The 26,091-nt window shown below is 43.5% G+C and overlaps 2 protein-coding genes across 4 annotated transcripts in view; one reads left to right on the forward strand and one right to left on the reverse strand.

Moving 5' to 3' along the window:
• sh2d3a (SH2 domain containing 3A) overlaps positions 1-20,838 on the forward strand; it is a 32,639-nt gene extending 11,801 nt beyond the window's left edge. For all 3 annotated transcript variants that reach the window (XM_080759737.1, XM_080759739.1, XM_080759738.1), the window contains 13 exons: positions 158-274; positions 2,715-2,858; positions 4,095-4,426; positions 5,753-5,838; positions 7,387-7,509; positions 9,364-9,509; positions 10,036-10,188; positions 10,683-10,844; positions 10,935-11,050; positions 11,867-12,038; positions 13,031-13,142; positions 17,094-17,279; positions 17,670-20,838. In XM_080759737.1, the coding sequence (XP_080615863.1) occupies positions 158-274; positions 2,715-2,858; positions 4,095-4,426; positions 5,753-5,838; positions 7,387-7,509; positions 9,364-9,509; positions 10,036-10,188; positions 10,683-10,844; positions 10,935-11,050; positions 11,867-12,038; positions 13,031-13,142; positions 17,094-17,279; positions 17,670-17,839 (2,019 nt within the window). In that variant the 3' untranslated portion in view covers positions 17,840-20,838. The remainder of the gene's footprint in view (positions 1-157; positions 275-2,714; positions 2,859-4,094; positions 4,427-5,752; positions 5,839-7,386; positions 7,510-9,363; positions 9,510-10,035; positions 10,189-10,682; positions 10,845-10,934; positions 11,051-11,866; positions 12,039-13,030; positions 13,143-17,093; positions 17,280-17,669) is intronic.
• Positions 20,839-22,987: 2,149 nt separating this feature from the next.
• Positions 22,988-26,091, reverse strand: part of trip10b (thyroid hormone receptor interactor 10b) — a 40,018-nt gene continuing 36,914 nt past the window's right edge. Inside the window, exon 14 of the mRNA XM_080759143.1 lies at positions 22,988-25,728. Coding sequence (XP_080615269.1) covers positions 25,589-25,728 — 140 coding nt within the window. The 3' untranslated portion in view covers positions 22,988-25,588. The remainder of the gene's footprint in view (positions 25,729-26,091) is intronic.

Raw genomic sequence — 26,091 nt, forward strand, 5'->3', positions numbered from 1 at the left:
CCTCTGTCTATCTTGTCTCTGTTTACCTCTGCAAACTGAGTTTGTCTTTCATTACATCTCTCACTCCATCAGTATACACACCTGATACTACGGCTGTGGCAATATCGTGCGTGTGTGTGTGTGTGTGTGTGCGTGTGTGTGTGTGCGCGCGCGCCAGGTGTTCGGTGGTCGTAAAGACATGGATAGCCTGAAGAAGGAGCTGGAAGAGGAGCTGAAGTTAAGCACAGACGACCTGAGGAGCCACGCCTGGTACCATGGACCGCTGAGCAGAGAGGTATTATTGCGACTGCAGGTCGCATTTACTATGAAAACCTGTCTGTCCGTCCGCCAGGTCACGCCACCATATATGGCCATCAGCCTGTTACATTATGGTCGACGCTCCATATATGAAGATCACGACACTGACCTCATCAAACCCTGGACAAAGACTGGATCATCACCTAGATCTGCATATATGGAGCCGGCCGGCCAGCAACTCTACATTCTGACCTAAAAAAACCTTTAGATCTCCATATATGGAGCTGACCTGTTACGACATTCCATAATGTTGATCTGTCCTCATCAAACCCTGTAACACTCAAGACACGCTCCATATATGGCCAGTACAGAATTCATTCCATAATGTTGATCTGACCCCCCCCCTATGCCAAAGCGCCAGCGCTCACCCAGCAGTCTGCCGTCGCCTAGACGGATGCGCGCACGGGACCTCTCGACTTCAGGGCGTCTTACTTACTGGTAATAAATACTGTACATGCCACATTATATTATACTGTACATGCCTGGTACCATGGACCTCTGAGCAGAGAGGTACACTAACCACATTATATTATACTGTACATGCCTGGTACCATGGACCTCTGAGCAGAGAGGTACACTAACCAAATTATATTAAACTGTACATGTCTGGTACCATGGACCTCTTGGTACTGTAGTGTTCTCATGCAGTGTAGGGAACTGTCACTAAACACCGAGTTAAACCGTAGCCAATGAAGACAGAGACGAAGTAAGATCGGACCATTTACTGTTGCTCTTCCTCATCAACATGACGGTGAAAACTGCAAACATAACAATACAAACATTCAGGGTTTGTTCTTAATTGACATCATTTCAAAGTAAAAAGAAAACAGGTGAGTAGCTAAATGACCTACACGCACATCAAGGCAATTAGCAGGATGCCCTACACCTGTGCACTCTAGGCTACTATGCTCTGCAAACAGCAGCAAACATTGTTAAGGAAATAACTTTCCTCTTACAAATAAACATGTACAAAAAGTCACAAAGTTGTACAGAAAGTTAACATAACTGAAATCAACACAACAACTTACGGCATTGCCTCTAAAAATGCTTCCAAGTGGGTTAGATTAGGGATTCTAGGCTCACAGATCTCTGTGCACTGCTGCATGAAAATGGTGCTGACAGGAAGTGACTCTCATTAAATACAAAGAGTTTTCAAAACAAAAGCACTGGTAACCGCCTTCACAATAAAGTACTCAAAGCCCTTCTAAGGTAAACAGAAATTCAACCACGTACCATTAATTAATATATACAGAAAAATAGAACATTTGCCTTAATTAAAGGCAACACAGGTACCATGGACCTCTGTGCAGAGAGAGGGCACTATATAGGCACTCACGACAACAGGCATTATCATCGCTCATCTGCATATTCTAACTTTAATTAACTTTAATTCACTTTAATTAATTTAGTAAATTAACGCCCCACTTGATCGTTCTACACAGCGTCACACGGAAGCATCAAAAGTGGCGGGTCTGCAAGCTCTTTTTTGCTGTTTTTGAATTTGAATCCTGAAAAGAGTTTTACATTACTTTGTACATAATGAGGTTTCCACCTGCCAGAGGCAATATGCTCAGTTGTCCTCAAACCTTCTTTAAGTAACCCCTGGGGGTCCCGCTTTGGGGACCTGCTGCTGTAGATGGATTCAGGCTCGGCTGTAAACACAGCTGCTGTCCTCAAAGTAAACGTTACACAACAGCCCTTTGTGAATTTCCTGCTTTTGGGAAATGACACACAGCGCCAGCCGAACAATTGTTAATTAACTATAGCTAACTAGCCAGCATATACAGTACACACAATATGCTGCTGCTGCTGTTGTTTTAGATTGTCTTTTGTTTTGACGTATGCAGCTGGCAGGAGGTGTCTCCTCCTGTCAACAGAATACTGAAATCGTCCAGTATCGACTCTATATACCATTGAATAACAAAAGTTTGAATATGGAGACGAGGTTTCTGCCTAACGATACATACATACATACGTACGTACATTATGCACACAGACGTATAGATGTATGTGCAATACTACTAGTGTGTATTAACATAGGCTACGTGTGTAAACCAGGCACCAGTTTTCATTGTCTGCCTTTGTTCACATTTGGCTTTCAAGAGGAGCAAAGTACAAGAACTCTCACAAAGTACACTCTCTCGCACACGCACGCGCACACACACACGCACACACACACACACACACACGCGTGCACACACACGCACACACATGCGCGAACACACACACACACACACACACACACACACACACACAAATTGAGGCCGTATGGACAATGCCGTGGCCCATGGTATTTATTACACCAGGTTGTGTGCAGATGAATGACAATCTTTTAACGACCCACTTGGGGGTGGCGGTGTCCTTGTTGGAAGATTGTAATTATACCATTAAAGGATAATGCTTCTCTCTCTCTCTAGGGTGCAGAGTCTCTGTTGGAGAGGGACGGGGACTTCCTGGTCCGGGACTCAAGCTCCGCCCCCGGGGACTACGTCCTGAGCTGCTATTGGAGGGATGAGCCCATGCACTTCAAGATCATCCGCGTGGTCCTACGGCCCAAGAAGGTGTGTGTGTGTGTGTGTGTGTGTGTGGAACAGCCTTTCTTTTCATGTTAAAGGGATAGTTAAACTTAAGTTGTATGAAATACTTGCCATTAATATAGTGGTTGCAACTGTATTAATTGATTGCCAGAGTCCTGTGGTGGGAGTTCTGCTCTGGTTTTGGTGAAATATCAAGTAGTTCCGGTCATTTTGTGGGGGGTACTGGGGCCACGCAGTAAAAGTAAATTAATCCACAAAACTAACGTCATTTGTATTGTTGACCTATTTCTAAAATATTAGTGCAACTTTCGTTCTTTTTTTACCCCTCTATCACACAGAACTATGTTTTTTGTGTCCATATCACTACGCCCAAAAATAGTTCCATGTGATGGAGGGGTCAAAGTTGAACGAAAGTCGCGCTAATATTTTAGAAATAGGTCAACAATACAAATTACGTTCGTTTTGTGGATTAATTTACTTTTACTGCGTGGCCCCAGTGCCCCCCACAACATGACCGGAACTACTTAATATTCACCAGAACCAGAAAAGAAGAAAATAAAGGCAGGAGACAACACTATTTGTTTTGTTTTTCTTCTTATAAATTATTTGATCGGCCCCAAAACATTGTGTTCATTGTCATGATTCGTCACGATCCGAGTTGGCTTTGTCCGCGGCGTGACCGTCTTTAAATAAATACTTTAAGAAAAGCCTATGGGGAAAAATGCATTGGGATTCATTTCCTGGGCCAGTCGTCGTTCTGAAAGGGGGAGGGACTGCGACGCTCTACAGGGTTAAGGTTTAAGGTTAATATTGATTAAAAGTGCAATGAATGATTAAAAGTTGCTGTGATAGGAGAAGGATATCAAATGGAACACAACCACCCTAAAGACTAATCATTGTGTATATTCCTGCACTATACCTGCATTGAGTGACCTTGGTATATAGAATTTGATCTATTGAAGATTCTGACCTTCAAATGTACATCATTTCTGTTTTGATTGTATTGCTGTATTGTATTGTATTGTTCTTTCTGCTTTGGCAATGTAAACGTATGTTTTCTCATGCCAATAAAGCCCTTTGAATTGAATTGAATTGATTAAAAGTGCAAAATAAAGCCACGTGGGTAGTAATACGGTACGGTGTGTGTGTGTGTGTGTGTGTGTGTGTGTGTGTGTGTGTGTGTGTGTGTGTGTGTGTGTGTGTGTGTGTGTGTGTGTGTGTGTGTGTGTGTGTGTGTGTGCGTGCGCGCGTGCACCACAGGGCTACTCCCGGGAGCTGTTCCAGTTCGAGGAAGACCGCTTCGACAACGTTCCCGCTCTGATCCGCTTCTACGTGGGCGGGCGTCGGCCCATCTCCCACCTGTCGGGGGCGGTGGTCTTCCACCCCATCACGCGGACCCTCCCCCTGCGTGTCGTCAGCGAGCGCCACTCGGCGGCACACAGCCGCAACGGAGGAGGAGGGGGAGGGGGAGGGGGAGGGGGAGGAGGGGCGGCGGCGGCGGGGGGTCAGCACCACCAGTCGGAGCGCAGCAAGAGGCTCAGCTTCAGCTCGGCACACTGTGATAGGCTGGAGCTGCCCAATCAACTGCTCAGGTGGGTGGATTGATTGATTGATTGATTGATTGATTGATTGATTGATTGATTGAATACTTTGTTAACAGTTTGCAAAAAGTACAGTACAGTTATACAATAATGCTAAAAGGATAACACAAAAAGCTGTGAGGGCTTGTTTCCATTGCGGTCCTGTGTTCATCAAGACACACAAGTAAGACGCGGGAAGCGAACGCAGCTCGTACATATTTGGGGTTTTTTAAGTTAATTTTTTTTTAAGTTAAGTTTTTTTTAAGTTAAGGTGTGTGTGTGTGTGTGTTTTGTGTGTGATACAGCTGCGCCCTCTGGTGGCGGGCAGGTGGTGTAACAGCGGGACAGACACACACAGACAGACAGACAGACATGATCTGCTAGGTCTCATAGTTAGTGCTCATTGCGTTCGCAAAAAAGACATGCAATACTATCTACAAGAAATCATCAATACTAGGAACAGTATTTACAGAAATACAGTGTGGGGGGGGTCGCTAGAGGACTTGTCTAAGTCCAGTTGAAAGAGCGGGTGCTATTTTATGGTGCTTTGTAAGCAGGGTAGAGAGAGTCACACTTTTCGATGGCTGGTGGAAGGGCATTCCACATTTTGGTGGCATATACGTATAACGTATAATGTAGGATGAATTCATCCCCGTGTTTGTGCCAAATCTGGGGGGAAGATGAGATCAGTGGAGCTCCATCTGGTGTTGTGCCCATGGGCGTTTATCAAGCTTTTCAAGTAGGTTGTATGGCGATTTACTGTAGGTTCACTAGGTTTAGCCATTTTTTTATCCCCTGGGATGCCTATCTACATCTATCTATCTACCCCTATCTATCAGGGGTGGGCAACTTTGACGATGGCGAGGGCCAATATATTTCCACACTCACTCCAGAGGTGAGTGTGGAAAAGTGCCACTATTGTCGTAGCAAAAATAGCCGATCTACAAGCTCAAAACTAGTTTTTTTGAGCTTGTAGATCAGCTATTTTTGTTATATTTGAATTGAAAACCTGAATAATCTTTTGCTATTATTGAATTGGAATCCTGACAAGTACCGGTAACCTTTTTTATTGAATTTCAAATGCATTTAGTTATAGTTATGTTAACTTTATATGAACTGTTAACATAACTACACTGGACACAAAAAGACAAACATTTTAATACTAGTCATGAAGTAATTAAAGCGGGTTTGGAATTGCAACAGTTGAAATCAAAACTATATCAGTATTCATGCGCATTAAGTGAAGCTGGGGGCCGCATGTGGCCCCCGGGCTGCCAGTTGCCCACCCCTGATCTACATCTATCTATCTATACACACATTCTATTTGTATTGTGGCAGGTGTGGCAGTCAGCCTGCGAACCTGGAGAACCTGGGACGAAGGCCCTCCATGCAGTCTGCACAGTCGGACAGCAACCTACCCAAAGGTAGGTCTATACTGCATGCATTCACAGCCTACCCACAGGTGTACACATTCACAGCAGTACAATACTGATTGTTGGGCACAGTGGCACAGTTCGATTCCTGCTGGGGGCACTGGGGGGGGGGGCGCGTTCTCTCTTCCGCGTCATCAGTGCCCATACCCAAGGTGGGGTTGGCGAAAGGGCCTTTCTGTGTGGAGTTTGCATGTTCTCCCCGTGTCCCCTAGGGTTGGCGAAAGGGCCTTTCTGTGTGGAGTTTGCATGTTCTCCCCGTGTCCCCTAGGGTTGGCGAAAGGGCCTTTCTGTGTGGAGTTTGCATGTTCTCCCCGTGTCCCCTAGGGTTGGCGAAAGGGCCTTTCTGTGTGGAGTTTGCATGTTCTCCCCGTGTCCCCTAGGGTTGGCGAAAGGGCCTTTCTGTGTGGAGTTTGCATGTTCTCCCCGTGTCCCCTAGGGTTGGCGAAAGGGCCTTTCTGTGTGGAGTTTGCATGTTCTCCCCGTGTCCCCTAGGGTTGGCGAAAGGGCCTTTCTGTGTGGAGTTTGCATGTTCTCCCCGTGTCCCCTAGGTACCCTCACAAAAACATGCAGTAATCCTGCTCTCTAAACGGCCTCCCCCTAGCCAGCTGGGGCGCCTGATGGAGGTGTAAGGAACTGGTTGGAATAACGTGTTCCTTCCACGCGCTACGTCCAACTGGGGAACCCCCCCCCCCCTGTCAGGTGAAAAGCAGCAGCTTGGACTCCTCATGCATTGAAGGAAGCATGAGGTCAGTCCGTTGCTCTCCCCAGGTTGGCAGAGGGAGTGTAGAGCCCAGGATTAGATAATTGACATTGGGTGATAAAATGGGTTACAAAACCGTGGGATTTAAATAATAATAAAATAAAACAATATAGTGATTGTTAATTGAACCCCCGGAGAGTGACACAATGGACCAAATATAAGGGTACATTTAATTTTCCACACACATTATTCAGTTTAGTGCTTATTTTTGTATTGCTTTATTTATTTTATTTGATCAGATATGATAATGATGATGTGGTAAATTTTAGTTTATTTTTTGTTGTGCATTTTCAGCACTTGGATGGAACTAATAGGGTAGACTTTAAAATAAGGTACTCATGTCAGAAACTGTTACTTTTCAGGATTCAAATTCAAAAGCAGCAAAAGTAGCAGATCTACAAGCTCAAAACGTGTCTCTTCGCACCGCGTTTAGAGCTTGTGGATCTGCTACTTTTGATGCTTGTGTGTGATGCAGTAGTATGATCAAGTAGGGCATTCATTTACAAAAAAAGTTAAAAACATGGCATTGCCATTACATTTATTTGGGGACCCAGTTGCAATTTCCTCACGGCTCCCCGGTGGGCCCCTGCCCACAGGTCGAGAACCACCACTGCTCTATGGGTAATCGGACAGCAGATCAGAGGAAATGACTGACACACCCTCGGTGTGAAGCATTTGCATAAACTGTGGACGTGTGTCCTAATCTTGAACCGTCGTGTTATTCATTTATCTACGGCTCCACTTACTGGTTTTGCCCCTCCCTCTCTCCCTCTCTGCAGGCGTTCCTCAGAACAACCAATCGGAGAGGGCCGGCCCCGCCCCCATCTCCCCGGTGTTCCGCACCGGCAGCGAACCCATGCTAAGCCCCCGCCCGCGACATGCGACACGCCCCACCCCTCCAGGTGACGTGCACACACGTGAGGCTATAGCACACTGTACAGATGATGAAATGACAGATATAGATCACAGAGAAACAATGAAACTGGCACATCCGCTGGATGGCAGGTGCAGGTGTGTATAGGACCAACAGTGGGATAGGCAATATGAAAATCACACCTGTGTGAACTGAGTGGTGCATCTCCCCTCCCCCCCCCCCCCCCCCCCCCCCCCCCTCTCTCTCTCTCTCTCTCTCTCATTAGCAGGCAACAGTGCAGCACTATCTCTCTCTCTGTTTCTGGCACAACAGTGCCACTTTTGCCCTCATAGTAACATACATACATAGTCACATACATAGTCACATACATAGGTTAACACGGACATTGCTGTTCCTTGGAGTGGTTGCACCACTCAAAAATAGAATTCTGCATATGTAGATTAACGTTTCGACACACACACACACACACACACACACACACACACACACACACACACGCATCAAAGCTTGACGTTAGATCACTTTAAAACAAACACATCCCCGCAACTGTGGGTCTTCGGCTACTGCAGTTTTCTCTCACACAGATTCAAAGCATTCAGCAACACAGCACAGTGCGCATGCAGACCCACTTCAACTAATGAACTAAAATCTTTATAAGAATTGGCACGGCGGCCAAACAGTTCCAAGTACAAGCACTGCTATTTAAGGGCATGATATATGCAGGCTGAGAGAACTTTTAATTTCATAACAACTCATGCTTGCAGGCAGTGACATTAACAGAATTGTACTGTAGCCTATCTGGTAATGTTTTTTGGCAGTTGCTGTTGTTGTTGATTTTACCAGCTGGGTGAGACAGCATGAGACATATACAATGAACTACTCACCTAATGCCGCTGAGGTTCCATGTTTAACGTACTTCCAAAGTGTGTACATTGTTTAGGTCAGAGATGCATGGTTTTTGCAGTATTTTCAATCAAACAGCAAAGCTGATTAGTGCCGATTCACACACATTTCCTCTGCACCTTGTTGCATATTTGAAACATCTCATCAACACTCGAGCGACGTTATATTTCAGTATGTCCGTGACCAGACAGTGGTACCAGTGCGTACCATGGAGATTGGATTGACATTCAAGGGACCCTATAGAGGGTATACCGACGTCCCAAATACAGAAAAGGTAACCGAGGGTCCCGAAAGGGGCTAGTTTAGACTATCCACACTTCTCCTGGTCTGTGTGTGCTCCAGTTCCTGTTGATTTCATTGGATATCATTGGTCATCTGACCAGTTTCATTGGCTTTCATTGGATCAAATCGACAGGAACTGGAGCACACACAGCCCAGGAAAAGTGTGTAGTGCTTGCCGGCATCATAACTTGTCATCCAGCTTGGCTAACCAAAAACGGACTTCCTCGTCCTCTTCAAAATAAGAGCCAGTTGTAATGATTAGCTTGGTGCTGCTGTACCAAGAGGCAGGGCTTTCAAAGTAAGACCTGTGACTGTGTCATAGGAGCAGGTGCGTAGGCAAGTGCACATCACTAATAAAATACAGGAATACGCTCTGCTCGGTACAAGAGTATTTATTGAAGGAGGCAACGTTTGGGTCACTGATGACCTAGTCTGGGGTCCACCTATGCTTTCTGCTTTTCCAAAAGTGACTGCAGCGTCTTTTTCTGCCATTTGTTTTGAAAAGCTCCATACCCCAGCCAACATGTATACAGTATACAGTATAATGTTGCAATGTAACATAGCTCCGGTTAACAAAATGCTATAGCCCCTCCACACATACTTTCCCCACTTTTGCCTTAAATTGTTTTTATTATGTTCTGTCATGCCAATGAAGCTAATGTGTTTTTTCTAATTGAATTGCTTGTTGTTGCTGAAGGAGGTGGGGTGACTCTACGAGGGTCCGATGGACAGCTGCACACCAGAGCCCCCCCCAAGCCCCTCAGGGTCTCCGCCCTGTTCCCTCACTCCACGCCTCGTCCTGCCGTTGACCCCGCCTCCGTCTACGACGATCTGGTCGTGCAGGTAATCAATCAAAGACATTCTCACTGCATTTGAAGCTGTTCGGTTCTCAAAGTGAAGCGGTCCTCGGAGTGGTTCCAAGGGGTCCCCGGCAAATTAACAGATTCTTAGGGCTGTATTTTGCGTGTCTTAAGTACCAGGTCTTATTCCCTAACTTGAGTAAACTAAAGACCTGGAGGCGTTAGAGCAGTAGTTCTCAAAGTGGGGTGGGGGATTGGGGGTCCCCAGCTAAAACAGCTAATGCAGCATCACAATCATTTCAACCACTTTATCCATAGTTGCTATTCAAAAATAAAAATAAAAGTGCAGAACGAAGCTTCCGCTGTTTTTGGAGATTTCTGAACAAATATTGAAAATCTTTTGGAAACCTTTTGGAAACAGATGGGGGTCCGTGGCCAAATAATACAATATCAATTTGGGGGGGTCCTTGACTTGAAAATGTTTGAGGACCACTGCCATAGAGGCTGCAACAATTAGCCAATTTAGTCATTGACTAAACAGTCTTTTAAGATGTAACGTTGTCGTCCAGCTCCCAGAGTCTCGTCAGAAGAGCCACGTGGACCGCCTGCGGGCCGAGGAGAAGTGGCAGAGCCGCGCCCGGCTCACGGAGACCTCCTTCAGCTTCCTGGAGTCAGCGGCAGAGACCCAACGGCACGAGGACTGGCACTTTGAGCGTCCACACGTACGTACGGCACAGCAGGGTTTCAGGGACCCCCCCTAGGGGCCCCTCAGAGTTACTACAGGGAAGGCCACCAAACCCTTGTGTGATTGGAACCTTTTTACCAGGTGCTTGGACAGAGTTGGACTACATGTTTACCTAGCTCTGCTAGCGACCGTAGAGTAGACACTGTTTCATGATTGGCTGCCTCTAAGTCAATGGGAGACCTACCTATGACAAGTATTTATTTTATATGAAGTAACCACTTGAACCCTAGCATTCCTATTCTGAGCGGAACGGTGACCGAAAGTAGCAGATCTACAAGCTTTTGATGCTTTTGTGACTCTATAGTGTGATCGAGTATAGGGCGTTCATTTACGGAATAACACAAGAAATGAAAATATGGAGATACAAGGTTTCTGCCCAACAGCAACGATACGTTAGCCATATCAGTGCATAGAAAGAAAGAGCAGTTTTGCTAATATAATAATTAATAACCTGTTGTAATGTCCTCCCAGGTGGAGTGTGTGTCGTGTTTCCAGATGGACCAGTTCGAGTCCGTCCTCCTGCCGGAGAACAACAGACCTCTGGAGCCCACCGTCCTGCTGGCTCTCAAAGAGCTGTTCAACCGCCATGACGCCCCTACCACCGCTCTGCACATGCTCAGTGTGGACTGCCAGGTATAACAGTACACTAAGTGTTGGTGTAATAGCGTAAAGAAATACCATATATACATATTTTATGTGTTGATGTCTGTGGCGTCCCTACAGGTAGCGCGCATCGTCGGGGTAACGGACGAGCAGAAGTGCATCATGGGAGTTGAAACCGGGATGGAGCTAGTTACTCTGCCACACGGACAGCAGCTACGACAGGACCTTCTGGAGAGGTACGACGCCGGACCTTTTTTTGAAATTAATTGCAACGTTCTGTTTTCTAGATAGTCAGTGTGACATGTTCAACATAACATTTTAATGGCACCACATTAACATTTCCAAAATATTTTTTTTATTGTTAGTGTTTTTAGAAACTCTTCTCTCTTGAGTCTCACACTTATGCCAGTGTGCCAAAGATCACCCTCCGTTGTGCCAGGTTGCTTACCCCTGCACTAGACTACACTCAAAGGGTTTTTATAAAGCACATTTAAAACGACAGAAGTGTTATACAGGCCAACAGAAGAAAACACAAGCAAGTAGCAACACAACACAATAAAGTACAACAAGCAGGGTCAAGGCGCTGGTATATCTGAGCTGTGCTCAAAAAGGCCAGAGAGAAGAAGTATGTCTTCAATTATTATTCTATAGACTGAGCAGCTCTAATGCGAAAAAAGGTTCGGCTTAATTTATAGTATGTTGTTGGGTTATTTTCCAAATACATTTCTCCTCTGCATTTTAACCGATCCTAACTTCTAGGAGCAATGAGCAACTATTGAGTAGTGTGCTCCTCCAGGATTATTTTTTAAATTATTTTTATTTTTATTTTTATCATTGAATTAACAAAGCTAGTAGTATATTTACAAGCAAAACTCGACTTTTGAGTAGAAGGTAAACCTGGAATATTGTTGCTGTTAATTGTGCTTTAATGTTATGCATGTACCTTTTCACACCGTTTCACATATTAGGAGTTTGGGCCTAACAAAAAAAATGTTTTCAGCCGTGAGATTTTACGTTACGCTTTAATCCTACGTTTTGGTCATGTGGCGCAGACATCATGTGATCGCGCTCGGAGTGGCCGTGGACATACTGGGCTGTACAGGCACCGTGGGCCAGCGGTCGGCAGTCCTCCACAAGGTCATCTCCCTGGCCCACGCTCTGAAGGACATAGTCCATGACCTCTACTCCTTCTCTGCCGTCATGAAGGCCCTGGAGATGCCTCAGGTACTGTACTTGTACTGTACTGTACTGTACTGTGCACGCTCGGTCTCTTCCAACAGTATAGTCTCTCTCTCAAACGTTTTCATGTCCCATCTGTGAAGGTCGTGCGCCACAGGGACCGCCAGAAGAGAAGATTCGTGAGAAAATGAAATAAAACATTTCCAAGGGTTTTCACGAAGAGCAGATGTACAAGCTCGCTGCATGGCGTGAAGTCAGGCCTGCTGTGAGCTTGTAGATCTGCTATTTTTGAATAGCCAACCTATAAATGGATATAGTGGTTAAAATGATTGTGATGCTCTCTATATATTAAGTAATTTAGCTAGGGACCCAGCTGTCAAGTGTTTTAAATAAAAGAAACACTCATTCTGCACAAAAGCTTTGTGCAGAATTGTATCGTTAATTTACGAAAAAAACACAAAAAGTTAGAATATGGAGATAAGGTTTCTGACCGACAGCGACGATATGCTAAAATATTTTCTATATACTTTAAAGGTAGAGTCAGTGATTTCACTTAATTCAAATATCACTTATTTTTTTGTTTTGTTGTGATAATCCTCTCTACTATAGAGTGTGCTGACCATATAAGGAGTTCCTCCCTGTCCCCAGTTAACCCCTGGGGGTCAAAAAACCTTTGGTTTCGTTTTTGTTCTCTATCCTGATTGGATGAAAGCTTGTGTCCCAAGGCAAAAACGAAACCTAAGGGTTTTTGACTGAAATCACTGACACCCCCTTTAACCACTTCAAACCTAGCTATTTTGTTATTATTTATCTTTCCCCCCACAGATTTTCTAAAATATAGGTTGTGTTGTGGGTTTAATGTGTGAAAACCACTGATTACTGTTCAATGTCAGATGATTTATCACGTTTAATTGTTATAAAGTGTGTGTGTGTGTGTGCGTGTGTGTGTGTGTGTGTGTGTGTGTGTGTGTGTGTGTGTGTGTGTGTGTGTGTGTGTGTGTGTGTGTGTGTGTGTGTGTGTGTGTGCGCTCTCTCAGGTAGTACGGTTGGAGAAGACATGGCGAGCGTTGCGTAGGAACCACACAGACAGTGCAGTGATGTTTGAGAAGACCCTCAAGCCCTTCATGAACGCCCTGAACGACGGAGATGGTGAGAGTCACAAGAAATGTTAGTCCCGAGTCCTAAATTATGCCATTTGTGAAACAGCATGAAAGGAGCCCACACACACACACACACACACACACACACACACACACACACACTAGCACTATGTTTCAATAAGCATAAGGTATATATATATATTTGTTTTTCATTTTATTTCAACCTTTATTTAGTTTTCGGAGAACACACAAGAGGGTTGGGACCCTCTTTTTTCAGCTGTGCCGAGAACAAAAACACAACAACAATATACAATGTAAAAAAAATGGAGACAAAGGAAAAAAAACATAAATGAATAAAATACATTCGTAAAGGAACATTGCATCACATAATGTATGAACATTAAAACAGTTGTCCATGTCTGTCCATTGGTCCAATTGAAAGCGACCTAGGGAAGCAAGATAGCTATACTTGAGTGAAGTCTCAAGACTGTATTGGTGTGCGGAGCGGAGCACTTGAAAGCAGATTTTCCCAAACTTAGTGGAGGCATGCGTGGTCTCAAGCATCAAATAATCTGCTATGCTAAATTATTATATTTTGTCACTGACAACAAGAAAAAGTACTGTCATTTTGTATTTTAAAAACAATAAAATCAACGTGTTGTGACCTTGTAGATTGCCTATGCTTGTGCACGGAATTCAAATGACTGAAATCAGTCGTGGTGACTGAGAACTTTAATCCATGTGAGAGTCAAATACAGAAGGGAGAGAAAGAGATAAAAATCCATCACGCTCGACAGTGGAACACAGGAAAGACAAAAGGTTGCGTCCGAAACCACATTGCGGTACTAACGTATATACTTCCGACATACTAACACGTAATTTTGGTGTACTAAATGGTATGTTTAGTATGTGATTTCGGACAAGGGCCACCGTCCGAAATCACATACTAAACATACTATTTTTAGTTATGTCCGGAGTGAAACCATACCGCTTAAAAATAGCATACTGTGTGCTCAACTCAACTCAAACTGTAGGTATTTATAGCACATTTAACCAGTGCTGAACAAGTCAAAAACAAGCAAACCGAGCAGAAGAAAAATTATTAAAGGAAAGCAAACAAGTTAAATCGATCACAGCAACAATAAACCAAAACACAGCATGTCAAAGTGGACAGCATCAAGGTATACACATCAAGCAGCATGAAGGGAGGGAGAAAGAAAATGGGGCTTTAATTAAGATTTAAAAGCCTCTTAAGGACTGAGCAGGCTGAATGTGAAGAGGCAGGGTGTTCCACAATCTGGCGCCGGTCACCGCAAAAAAAGGCTCACTGTATGTAGTACACTACGTTAGTATGTGGTTTCGGACTCAACCAGTGAGAGAATACACCAGAGGTCTGACGTCTGACAAAAAAAAAAAAAAAACACAGCCAGAAAGCAATTTCATATACTTGCATACTTCTATAATTATACTCGTGTGTCAAAGTTATTTGACACAAGTATGTTAAAAAACAAAATGACTCCCTCCCTCAACGCCTTGGTTCCTGGGTGATTGGATTGGCGATAAAAGTCATAAAGTCGACGTGTGAATTGCGACTAAATAATATCTCATAAATTATGACATAATCTGGAGTCTGGACATGATTAAAGCGTGCAATATATCTTTTTATGTTCTGCCTGGAATTTGAATTCGACACACAGGCACCAATATTGCTACTTTGGAGCTACAATACTTTGCGCTGTCGTGATTACAAAACTTTTGTAAAAGTTGACGATGAATTGTCATACAAATAATTGCAATAAACAATTGTGTTAAAGGTCTCATCTTCAGTATAACGGAAAGAATATGAAAGCAGCAGTATAATGTTTATGTGACTGACTGTGCCATAAAAAATATAATTGTCACTAAACTCAATGAATAATAATGATGAATTATTGTGAATAAATGGTATTATGCCATTAAGACTTGAGGCAGAAATTTGAAAAAAAAAAAACTGTCAGTTTTCTGAAAAACCTACGTTTGTCTGTCCGTGGTTCTCAAAATGTTTCATGTGAAGAACCCCCAGAATGATATGTATTTGGCCGCAGACCCCCATCTGAAAATATTACGTTCCAGGGACCCCCCCAGAACAGGGATACTCAAATAGATTTACCTGTGGGCCACATTACAAAAATGGCAAGGGGCCAGTAGATAAAATTACGACATTAATGATACTTGACTAAACTTCTCTCTTTCAATTGCTTTATTTTCGCAAAATGTATCAAAGTACAATGTGCATGCACACAATATGTAAATAAATAAATGTGTTACATTTTCTTGCATAAACACAAAGAGCTGTTTCCATAACTGCACGAATTATTGCACATAACATGAGTAGCTGTTATAATAACATAATAACATAACATGAGTAGCTCTTTGCCTGCCTGCCTGCCTGTCTGTCTGTCTGTCCATGAGTAGTTAATTGTCTGTCTGTCAATGAGTAGCTGTCTTACTGTCTGCCTGTCTATGAGTAGCTGTCTGCCTGCCTGTCTATGAGTAGCTGTCTGTCTGCCTGTCTGAGTAGCTGTCTGCCTGCCTGCCTAATTGTCCATGAGTAGCTGTCTGTCTGCCTGTCTATGAGTAGCTGTCTGCCTTCCTGCCTGTCCAATTGTCCATGAGTAGCTGTCTGTCTGTCTATGAGTAGCTGTCTGCCTGCCCAATTGTCTATGAGTAGCTGTCTGTCTGTCTATGAGTAGCTGTCTGCCTTCCTGCCTGTCCAATTGTCCATGAGTAGCTGTCTGTCTGTCTATGAGTAGCTGTCTGCCTGCCCAATTGTCTATGAGTAGCTGTCTGTCTGTCTATGAGTAGCTGTCTGCCTTCCTGCCTGTCCAATTGTCCATGAGTAGCTGTCTGTCTGTCTATGAGTAGCGGTCTGCCTTCCTGCCTGTCCAATTGTCCATGAGTAGCTGTCTGCCTGCCTGTCCAATTCTCCATGAGTAGCTGTCTGTCTGCCTGTCTATGAGTAGCTGTCTGACTGCCTGCCAGCCAGCAAGTTGGTTAACAGAAAATAAATTGTTATGGCTGAGTAAAATAAAATACAATAAACACAATTTGCCTGAAAATAGATTACCCAGCTATGACCTTTTTCATGAAAAAAAATGAGTAGTGATATGGCTGACTGAGTAAAATAAAACAATCTACCTGAAAATAGATAGCTATAAGTGAAGAGCAATTTCCGCAATTTCCGCAATTACCATTTCCGCAATTTCCATTTCCGCAATTTCCTCAATTTCCATTAACGCAATTTCCGCAATTTCCATTTCCACCATTTCCGCAATTTCTGCAATTACCATTTCCGCAATTTCCATTTCCGCATTTCCGCATTTTCCGCAATTTCCATTTCCACCATTTCTGCAATTTCCGCAATTGCCATTTCCATTTCCATTTCCAACTATTAATGGCAGCTGGGTTTCATCATTCAAATAAAATAGAATTCTGTCCGTTTAGCTATAAAATTATGTCAGGGAATAGGGATACACAGTATATGTCTTTCATTTGCATTGCATCTCCCCCCCCCCCCCCCCCAAGCTTTTATTTTCGTTCGAGTAATAGTACAACTCTAATAGTATTACTTATAATAATGTAATTAAAGATAACTTCATTCAGATTTATTTATTTTTATTTCATTTTCCAGATTTTTTTTCTTATTTTTTTTAGATTTTCATTGGTGGGCCAGTCATAATGGTCCCGCGGGCCTGATGTGGCCCGCGGGCCTGAGGTTGAGTATCACTGCCCCAGAAGAATGAAAGAATATATTTATATTCAAAATTTTGCACACATTTTCAAGATTTTTGAAAAATCTTGAAAGATATACAAGCTCATTGTGCAGCACTCTGTGCCACCCTATGAGTTTGTAGAACTCCTATTTTTTAAATAGGCTAAAGTTTAAAATAATGGTATAAAAGCTACATAGATGCGTTCCAGGTCTTAACGGTATTATAAGCAGTGATGATGTTGTGTTCAGACTCTGTGGTCCAGGGTCCGGTGGCCGTGCCCCATTTGGTGCCTCTGCTGAAGGTGATGGAGGGAGAGGACCCCATCGAGAACAGCGACAGAGGCTGTCAGCTGCTCTACGATGTTCTGCAGGCGGCACGCAACGCCGCCACGCACGCTCCCGACTACCAGCAACACGCACAGGCTCTGCTCACAGGTGCACACACACACACACACACACACACACACACACACACCAGTGGCTCCCAAACGTTTTTGCTCAAGACCCCAAAGAGAAATTTGATGTCTTCCTGGGACCAAAACTAGTGAAAATAGCTACAAAGTGAGCTTTTTTTCGTGTCAACGACAACCCAAAATGTATTTGGCTGCAAAGTAGTACCCCCCCCCCCCCCATCTCAAAAGATGTTGAGCCCCCGAGGCAAAGATTTGAGGTAAAAAATGTTTGCTTAAAGAAAAAAATATATTGAAAGATTTGCACACATTTTCAAGCCGATCTACAAGCTGCACGAAGTGACACGAAAAAGTTTGAGAAGCTCTGAGATAAACAGCCCGTCTCTCTCTCTCCCCGTTGTTCTCCTCCAACCAGGAGCGTGGGAGCCCAACCCGGAGCTACTGGAGGCCTTCCGCACGGAGTTCGCCCTGCGTCTGTTCTGGGGCCAGGCCGGAGCCGAGGCCGAGAGGGAGGAACGATACGACAAGTTCGACAAGATCCTCAGCGTCCTCTCGGACAAACTGGAACCTCTGGAGGCTCTCTGAATCACATAACACTCCGGTGAACCATATGGGATTCAACCCCTTTTGGTGTTAGCGTTACGTTGTGCTTTAGCTATTGAAAAGAATAGCAGATCTACAAGCTCATAGCGCGCCACCGAGTGGCGCGCCACGAGCTTGTAGGTCTGCTATCTTTGAAAAATCGAAGAGCGACTGACATAGAAGACATTTCTAGAATCTGATCTCAGGTCAGAATGAAAACTGTCAGGGTGTACACTGTAGAAGACATTTTTAGAATCTGATCTCGGGTCAGAATGATTCAAGGTGGGTAAAAACACCAGCGAGCGAGCGAGCAGCACCACATCTGGACCTGATCCTCTCAGGGCGCCGATGATGAAACTCATAATCTGAAACAACTTTGTTTTTTAACCTTGATGCACAGCAGCAACCAGCGAGGACTGGAGCATTGCTGATGCTCTCCGCGCAACAAGATGAACACTTAATGTTTTATGGATTCGGGTTTTTCTCATCAAGGCCAAATAAAACAAAACACAGTTGTGCTTTGGTGTGATGCCACACTGGGCAAGACCCGGCCGCTTGACTGTCTAAACGGAAGCACCAGCATCGGGCGGTATAGGAAGGAAATTGAAACAATCGTTGTGATCGGCGAAAAAGATTGTTTGACCTGTGATCTTGTATAAGTCGGTTATTTATATAGTACAGCATCTGTGAACATCATAACACTGGCTATAGAATCTGGATGTCGCACATTATTTATACCCGTTACCGGGTGTAAAGTGGTCGTTTACCTTCTGTAATATACAGGGTTATCACACATTTCTAACATTGCATTTCCATAACCTTTCCAAAGTGTTTCACCTCATTTCCATTCCAGGCCTATAGCAATCATCTGTTAATCATCAATAACGAGGCTCTTACTTGGTGCCATCAATGCACCAAGACAGACTCGAGTGAAGTTGCCACGTGACTAAAAGAACAGATCTACAAGCTACAGTAGCAACATATCAAGGTGCACCGTATTGTTGGCTTGTAGATCTATTATTTTTGTCACAAGCCACATGTATTTCGCGTAATGCTAGAAATGTTTTGGGATAATTACGTTTTGTATTTTTATGAACAAAATCAATTGCCCGAAAACTATGTAAATGATATCCAAACATTTCAAAATATTCTATTCCAAAAACCTTTTCCAGGCCTCCAGTTCTTTGAATTTCAAAATATTTCCAGGAATTTCATGACCGTGCAAGACCTTTTTTTTTTTTTTACAGTCTATGTGCAAGACAAAGGTCACATCACAGCATAGACAGGGCAGTGTGAACGCCTGCATCTACAGTCCGGGGGTTGATGGGGATTATCAGTTGATAGATTGTATACCCAGACAGAGGGAACAAGAGGTGACGGGGTATGACAGTGATTCAAGATGCTGGGGTGGCGTGTTATGTTTGGAACAAAGTGGGTCTTGAGCAATTCAGATCAGCCTGTCGCACAGTGCCTTTTCTTCTGCTTTAATTAAAAAGGGATAATTTGTTTGTTATCATCATTGTTCGATGTTGCATATTGTTCGATGTTCGGGTGGAAGCCTCATGTCTATGTCCAAATCTGTTACTTTTCAGGATACAAATTCAAAGTAGCTAAGGTAGCAGATTTTATTTTATTTTATTTACCAACAAAAAAAACACAAACTGGAGACAGGTTCTTGTCATATAAATTTAGATTTTCATTTAGATTAGCATTGTCACCTATATCCTGTTTGTGATTTTCATGGACATGGATCTCGAGGCAAAGTCGTGGCAGGAAGTGAATACGGGCTCGGTGAGCTAAAGGTTGCTTCACTGCTTTTTGCAGATGATGTGGTCCTGATGGCACCATAGGTCCAAGACCTCCAGCTCTCACTGGACTGCTCGCAGTCGAGTGAGCTGGGTAGTCCTCAGACAGGTGGCTGGCAGTTTCCTTAGAGATAGGGTGAGAAGTTCAGTCACACGAGAGAGACTCGGAGTAGAGTCGCTCTCTCTTTGCTTGGAAAGGAGCCAGCTTAGGTGGTTCGGGCATCAGGTTAGGATGCCTCTCGAGGTCCTCGATGCACGTCCCACTGGAAGGAGACCCCCGGGTAGACCACGGACCAGATTGAGGGATTACATCTCCACACTGGCCTTGGAACGCCTTGGGATCCCCCAGGATGAAGTTAGTAAGTTAATGTTGCTCTGGAGAGGGAAGTCTGGAGCTCTCTGGTGGAGCTGTTGCCCCCACGACCCGACTAGTAACTACGGATAGGCGGTTGAAGATTAATGGATGGATTTTTGTATTGTTTTAGAATCTTTTTAGTCTTTCGTGTGAGCCTTACGGAATATACAGCTTTAAATCAGGCATTGTGGTTATGAAGAAAGTCCAGTGGAACCTTGTTAGCATTTTGTAGCAATGACAGTGGCTAGCAACAGTATCTGGACCCCATCCTAAATAGCTTTCAGTTGACACTGCTCATTTACAAGAAGCTTTGGATACCAAGCCCAAATATAAAAAATAAAACTTAAGGATCCCTCGACACCAAGGGCTGCCTGTGGCAGGTAAATAAAACTGGCCGGGTGTGAACCCATAGTCATGTAGATAGCCAATTAAATATTTGGCATAAATATTGAGGTATAACAATTTATACAATTTATAACAAAGTAGAAAGTTTTTAAAAATCGCACCGAACTGAGCAGTGCAACTATACTTTGGTGCCTTAGTTTGGAGTCAAGCACAGTTGTTGACTTAAGAGGGTTGTAATGACCCCTCCTTCAGCTGCAGGAGTCAATAGGCCGTACTCGTATACAGACCTACACACAGACACTCCTGGGACGGTAATTCACTGTAATGTTACCTATAATTTTATCATGGACAATTCACTTTTCAGGCAAGTGGGCATGACCTTTTGGCAGTGCCTCTGAGAACTTAGGGCTCCATTTTTGTCACCGCTAAACTCCTTAGCCTTTTTTTTTTTACTATTTTGAAAACATTTTTGAATAGTTAAAATGGCCAGTCTACAAGCTCACGTGTCAATGTAGATTAAGAAAAAGGCAAAGAAGTTTAGGAAAATGGGGTGACGAAAATGGAGCCCTATAAATGTCTTTTTTAAGCTGGTTTTCCGAAAAACGCGGCCAGTGACCTTTAGTGTCTTAACCCCCGACTGTAAGTTTGTCCTAAGAGGAAAGTCAACATTGTTTACTTGACAAGTGATTATGTATGTACAGTATGTGTTCGTTTCAACCTTAACCTTTTTAGGAAGGAGTGTTTACTCAAGACTAGTCTGCTGCTTAAACATTTCTATTCCATGTAAAACTGTGCAAGAGAGCACACACACACACACACACACGGTTCTCTCAGTCTGTGAAGCTCATCTTGAAAACAGACCACACTGGAAAAAAAGAAAAAGACTATTTTATTTCTTCCTAAAAAAAAAAAAACTGTGTATAATGCAATAAATACATTTCTATGAATTATTTTACATTGCGTTTGTCAGTTTGGGTTATAAGCGAGGCTCGGTTTACTATAATGCAGAGGTCTTCAAAGTTTTTCAGGCCAAGGACCCTTTGGCAGCGATAAGGCAGGGACTCTCACCGCCACTACACCTTGTGTAACATTGTGTTGCACTTTAAGCTTTTTCATACCAGATTCTATAGATAGCTTCAGACTTGTTCGACAGCATTTGTCATGTATATTTTCCGATATTTAACCACTTAAACACTCAATACTTCATAAACTTGACGTTTGGATCTGTACTTGGTCTGCTCTTTTCCTCCTCTACACCAAAGCTCTTAATAGTCGAACTACAAACTCACAGTCTTAATGTTTCCCTCAGAATAGGGACGCTGGGGTTCAAGTGGTTAATGTAAAAAAAAAAAAAAAGTTCCTATCGCAATAACCCCTATGGGTCCCGGAACCCCTGTTGAAGACCCCTGCTATAATGTCAACAAGAAACAGAAAAGAGAATGATGTTACATACATGTATATAATTAATAAGTTGTTTTCTATAAATGGATCATAGAATAATGCTCTTTAAAACATGAGAAAAGGCCTGCTTGTGCCTCTCTTGGCAAGACTGAAATTTGCCGATTTGAAAGGTGCTAAAAAAAACCCACACATTTTCCTCCTTCATCCTGAAGGAGGACCACTTTCAACCTGGCAACCCTGAAGATGGGCACGTCACTATATAGGCAAACATTCTCCAAAACTAGTAGATCTACAAGCCGACAATGCCATGTTGTCAGCTTGTAGGTCTGCTATGTCTGAATAAACTAGGGCTCAAGTGGTTAAAATGTGGGGGAAAGAAGCCCAAGCTCCTTCCTGTCCTCCAGGGGGCTCAGCGAAGATGGTTTCTCCTCTGATGTTTTACTGAGATGAGGCCGACATATAATCAGGAGATACAAAGCCCTATTTTGCGTGCCGTCTTACCTCCTCTTATGCCTTAGAAATTTTAGAATTGCTTTTTTCCCATTTTCTTAAGCTACAAGCTCACAATGTAGATTGGCTATTTGAATTATTATAAAATGTTTAAAAAAAAAGAAAAGTCTAAAAAAGGTCAGGCATAAGGGATAAGGCTGATAGGGACAGAGGACCTAAGGGGCAGCGAGCAGCAGAAAGATAAAAAAAAATATTAAAATACATGGCTCAGAACATTGAACATTGGCGGTCAAACCGCAAAAAGAAACGGCACATTAATAAAATGAATAAATGACGCAATAACTCTGGAAAGGAGCAAGCACGAATCAGTGGCAACCCTGACATGATACCAACCCAACCACTTCTGTGCTAAAGGCTGGGGGGAGAGAGAGAGTGTTCCATCGATAGGATATTCAGCATTGGAGCGTAATAAAAAAAAACAAAAAAAAAAACGTCTATGTTCCCTCAGCAGCCCTACTGTAGGTTTCCTCAACCCTATAACCCAAACCACCCCAACCCAAGGGAACATATACTGTAGGGCTGACCCTCTTAAAAACTGTACACAAGTGCCTACATAACATCGTCTCTGTCAGGTGGAAACCTCATTATGTGGGATTCAAATTCAAAAGCAGCAGATCCACAAGCTCAAAAGAGTTCCGAGCTTGTAGTTCTGCATACTTTTGCGTGATGCTGTAGTATGATTAAGTAGGACCAACCCCCCCCCCCCCCCCCCCTCTTTATGAAGATAAAGAGGTATCTGCCTGACAGCAACGATATATAATGCATAAAGTGATCTCGAGAGGGCACTATACCTCAATTCACAATGCATTCACTGGTGTGGTGGATATACGTTTAGCACACTTTCACACATATACGGGTGCAATCATTATTTGGGGATTCTTATGAGTATCCCTTTGGGTCTGATGATCTGGCTTCCATATTGGGATTCATGGTGACAGAATCAAAGTGCGAGGCAGGTTCTGTCCTATAGGGCGAGTCAAATAGAACCGCTTTAATTTTGAGCAATCGGGGGAGGAGTACAGGGGAGACCCGTCCCCCTGACATGGATGGATGGATGGATTGGCCGGACTAAAAAAAAGGCATGGCGTTGCTTTTTGTTTTGTCAAGAAACAATGACAAGAGTAGTGGTTCTTGTCCAACCATAACATTTCACGCAAGTATGAACGGTCACATTGTCTGGTAAACGTATAAAACAAGAGGGCAGCGCAGCACCGTGAAGTGAACATAATGTACTGTATAAAACTATACACCCAAACGGTGGTCACCTTCATCACCCATTACTGGAGTATGAAGAGGCCTTTAGCCTCTTTAGTCCTGCTGAAACTGACTGACACACACACACATGTGAGAACATAGTTACCGTCTCTGTCGGAAAAGTAACAGTTTTGAACATGAGGTTTCGACCCAATTCTAAAAAATAAACAAAAACGAAGTAGCTCTACAAACTCGTCTGCATGTCTGCTACTTTTATGTGACGCTGTAGTGTAATCAAGTAGAGCATTCATTTACGAAAAAACAAAAAGTTAAAATATGGAGATAAGATGTTTCTGCCCCGACACACCAAGCTGAACTTAATTTGACCAAAATAAAAAAACATTTTAGATGTTCATAATACATCTGCAGTGGGTTGGTGGTGGTCTCCTTACTCTTCCATTAGACACCTTACTGGCTGACAAGTAACTAGTAATGCCTGAAGCTCATAATAACCACAATATCAAGTGGGGATTTACTCGAGTGGTAGAAGTTTGGTCTTCCACATGGGGAGGCATCGTATCAAACTTGCAGATGGATTGCAGCATTAAAGGGATATTTCACTTTTCCATTTTACTTTTTGTGAACACCTCAGGCAGTTTTTAAGTTGCTCGATTCAGTGTTTATATACTGGATTTGATTTTAAATGTTAACAGACACGCCGCCCTTCCTATACAAACCCATTATATCCTCAAAGTCAAACTCCATTGTGACCGTGTTAGACTAATTGAAAACAAGACAGTGAACACCCATCCTTGGTTCTGGTGACCGATAGTCCCAATGCATGAGGAGACCGTTTTTTTTTCTTATTACTTTTTATTTTATTTTTTATTTAAAAATATATATACCGGTATATATTATACAAAAAAAAAAAGTGTGTTAAAATGAATATCAAATATATATATACTGAATCAAGAGACATTAAAACCGTCTGGGGTGTTCACAAAAACCCAAGTAGACGACGTTAAAATGACGGCAAACGGGTTTTGAAAGTGAAACATCCCTTTGAGATTGCCCCAGCACTCACAACCCGCACCATGGCAAACGTCACCGGATCGATCGATCGATTCCAGCTGGACTCGCGTGCTCGTTTGTGTCCGTCCCCCTTTGTCCTCAGCTTCCTGTCTCTTGACTATGTCCTCTGAATAAAACAAAGGCTGACCTCCCACCCCACACACACACACACACACACACACACACACCAAAGGAGAATGAGACTTGTGGCACTATAAGCCCGTGTATACATTCAGAATTTGTAGAGCATTATCGTCATTTCTCAAAATGTCAAGGACGCTCCAAATTGATTTATTGTATTTTGGGCCGCAGACTACAAACCTTGTACTTTAGAAAAAAGCAAAAGTAGCAGATCTACAAGATCAAAACGAAGCGTTGAGCTGCAGAATCTGCTACTTTTGATGCTTTCGTGTGTGACGCTGTAGTATGATCGAGTAGTGCATTAATTCACGAAGAAAACACGGTTTTCAGTTTCCGCCCCCCCGACAGCGAGAACACACAGTGGTGTGGTGGGAAGAAAGAGACCGAGAGCACACAGTGTATACGATAATGCAAATGATGATAAACACAAACGTGATGAGTGGTTGTGGATAATGCCATTACTGCCACAGCCGGCCGGGCTGAGATACAAGAAGCGATGAAGAACAGTGTAACGTGAAACACTGGGTTTCAACATTCCACTTTGGCTCTGAACTGGATCACTGGTTCATGGTGTGCGTGTGTGCGTGTGTGAGAGAGCTGGAAGAACAGATTGCGTCTCTGTCGGGTGGAAACCTCATATGTCCAAAACCGTCAGGTTTCAAAATCACAAGCACCAAAAAATAGCAGATCCACCAGCTCGAATCGCGTCGTTTCGAGCTTGCAGATCTGCTACTATTGTGTGACGCTGTGGTTATGATCAAGTAGGGCTTTTGTTTTAATTCATGAAAGAACACAAAGTAAAAATGTGGAGATAAGAGGTTCCTGCTGCTAACGATGTCTGGATGTAAAAGATGTCCAAAGAGGGATCAACGTGTGTGAGTGTGTGTGTGTGTGTGTGTGTGTGTGTGTGTGTGTGTGTGTGTGTGCGCGTTAAGTTTTGACGTAGGACGAGGGGATGTATCCCTCATCTCCGTTGCCTCGGAGGACTCTCATCCATCCGTCTCCCTTGTCGTCTTCCATCACACTGAGCTGCTCTCCTTCCACAACGGAAATGGTGCCCTCGCTGTTGCCTGTAGAGACACACACACACATTACTGTACTTGTGAGAAGAAGTACAATCAACTTGTCCTGGACTGCCGGGACAGGGGGTGGAAGTCGATGATTCACAGCTCAATCCAGTGTGGAACCTGATGACAAAGGTCGGACTGAGAGAGGCAACATGAGGAAAACAGTTCACAGAGAAGATTGTGTGCACATCTTATGTCCGCGTTTAGGCCAGGTGCTGGACATCAAGGCGAGAAGATAAAATATCCGCACACCGTTTTTAATCTCCACAAACATACTTTACTGGCACAATGTTTAGAAGTCTTCATCAGGAAAATCTTCATTTTCATACACCAGAGGGAGTGCAACAAACCATGTGCAAACCCAGA

Source organism: Protomyctophum bolini, assembly GCF_963924005.1.
Source record: "Protomyctophum bolini genome assembly, chromosome: 3".
Lineage (NCBI taxonomy): Eukaryota > Metazoa > Chordata > Actinopteri > Myctophiformes > Myctophidae > Protomyctophum > Protomyctophum bolini.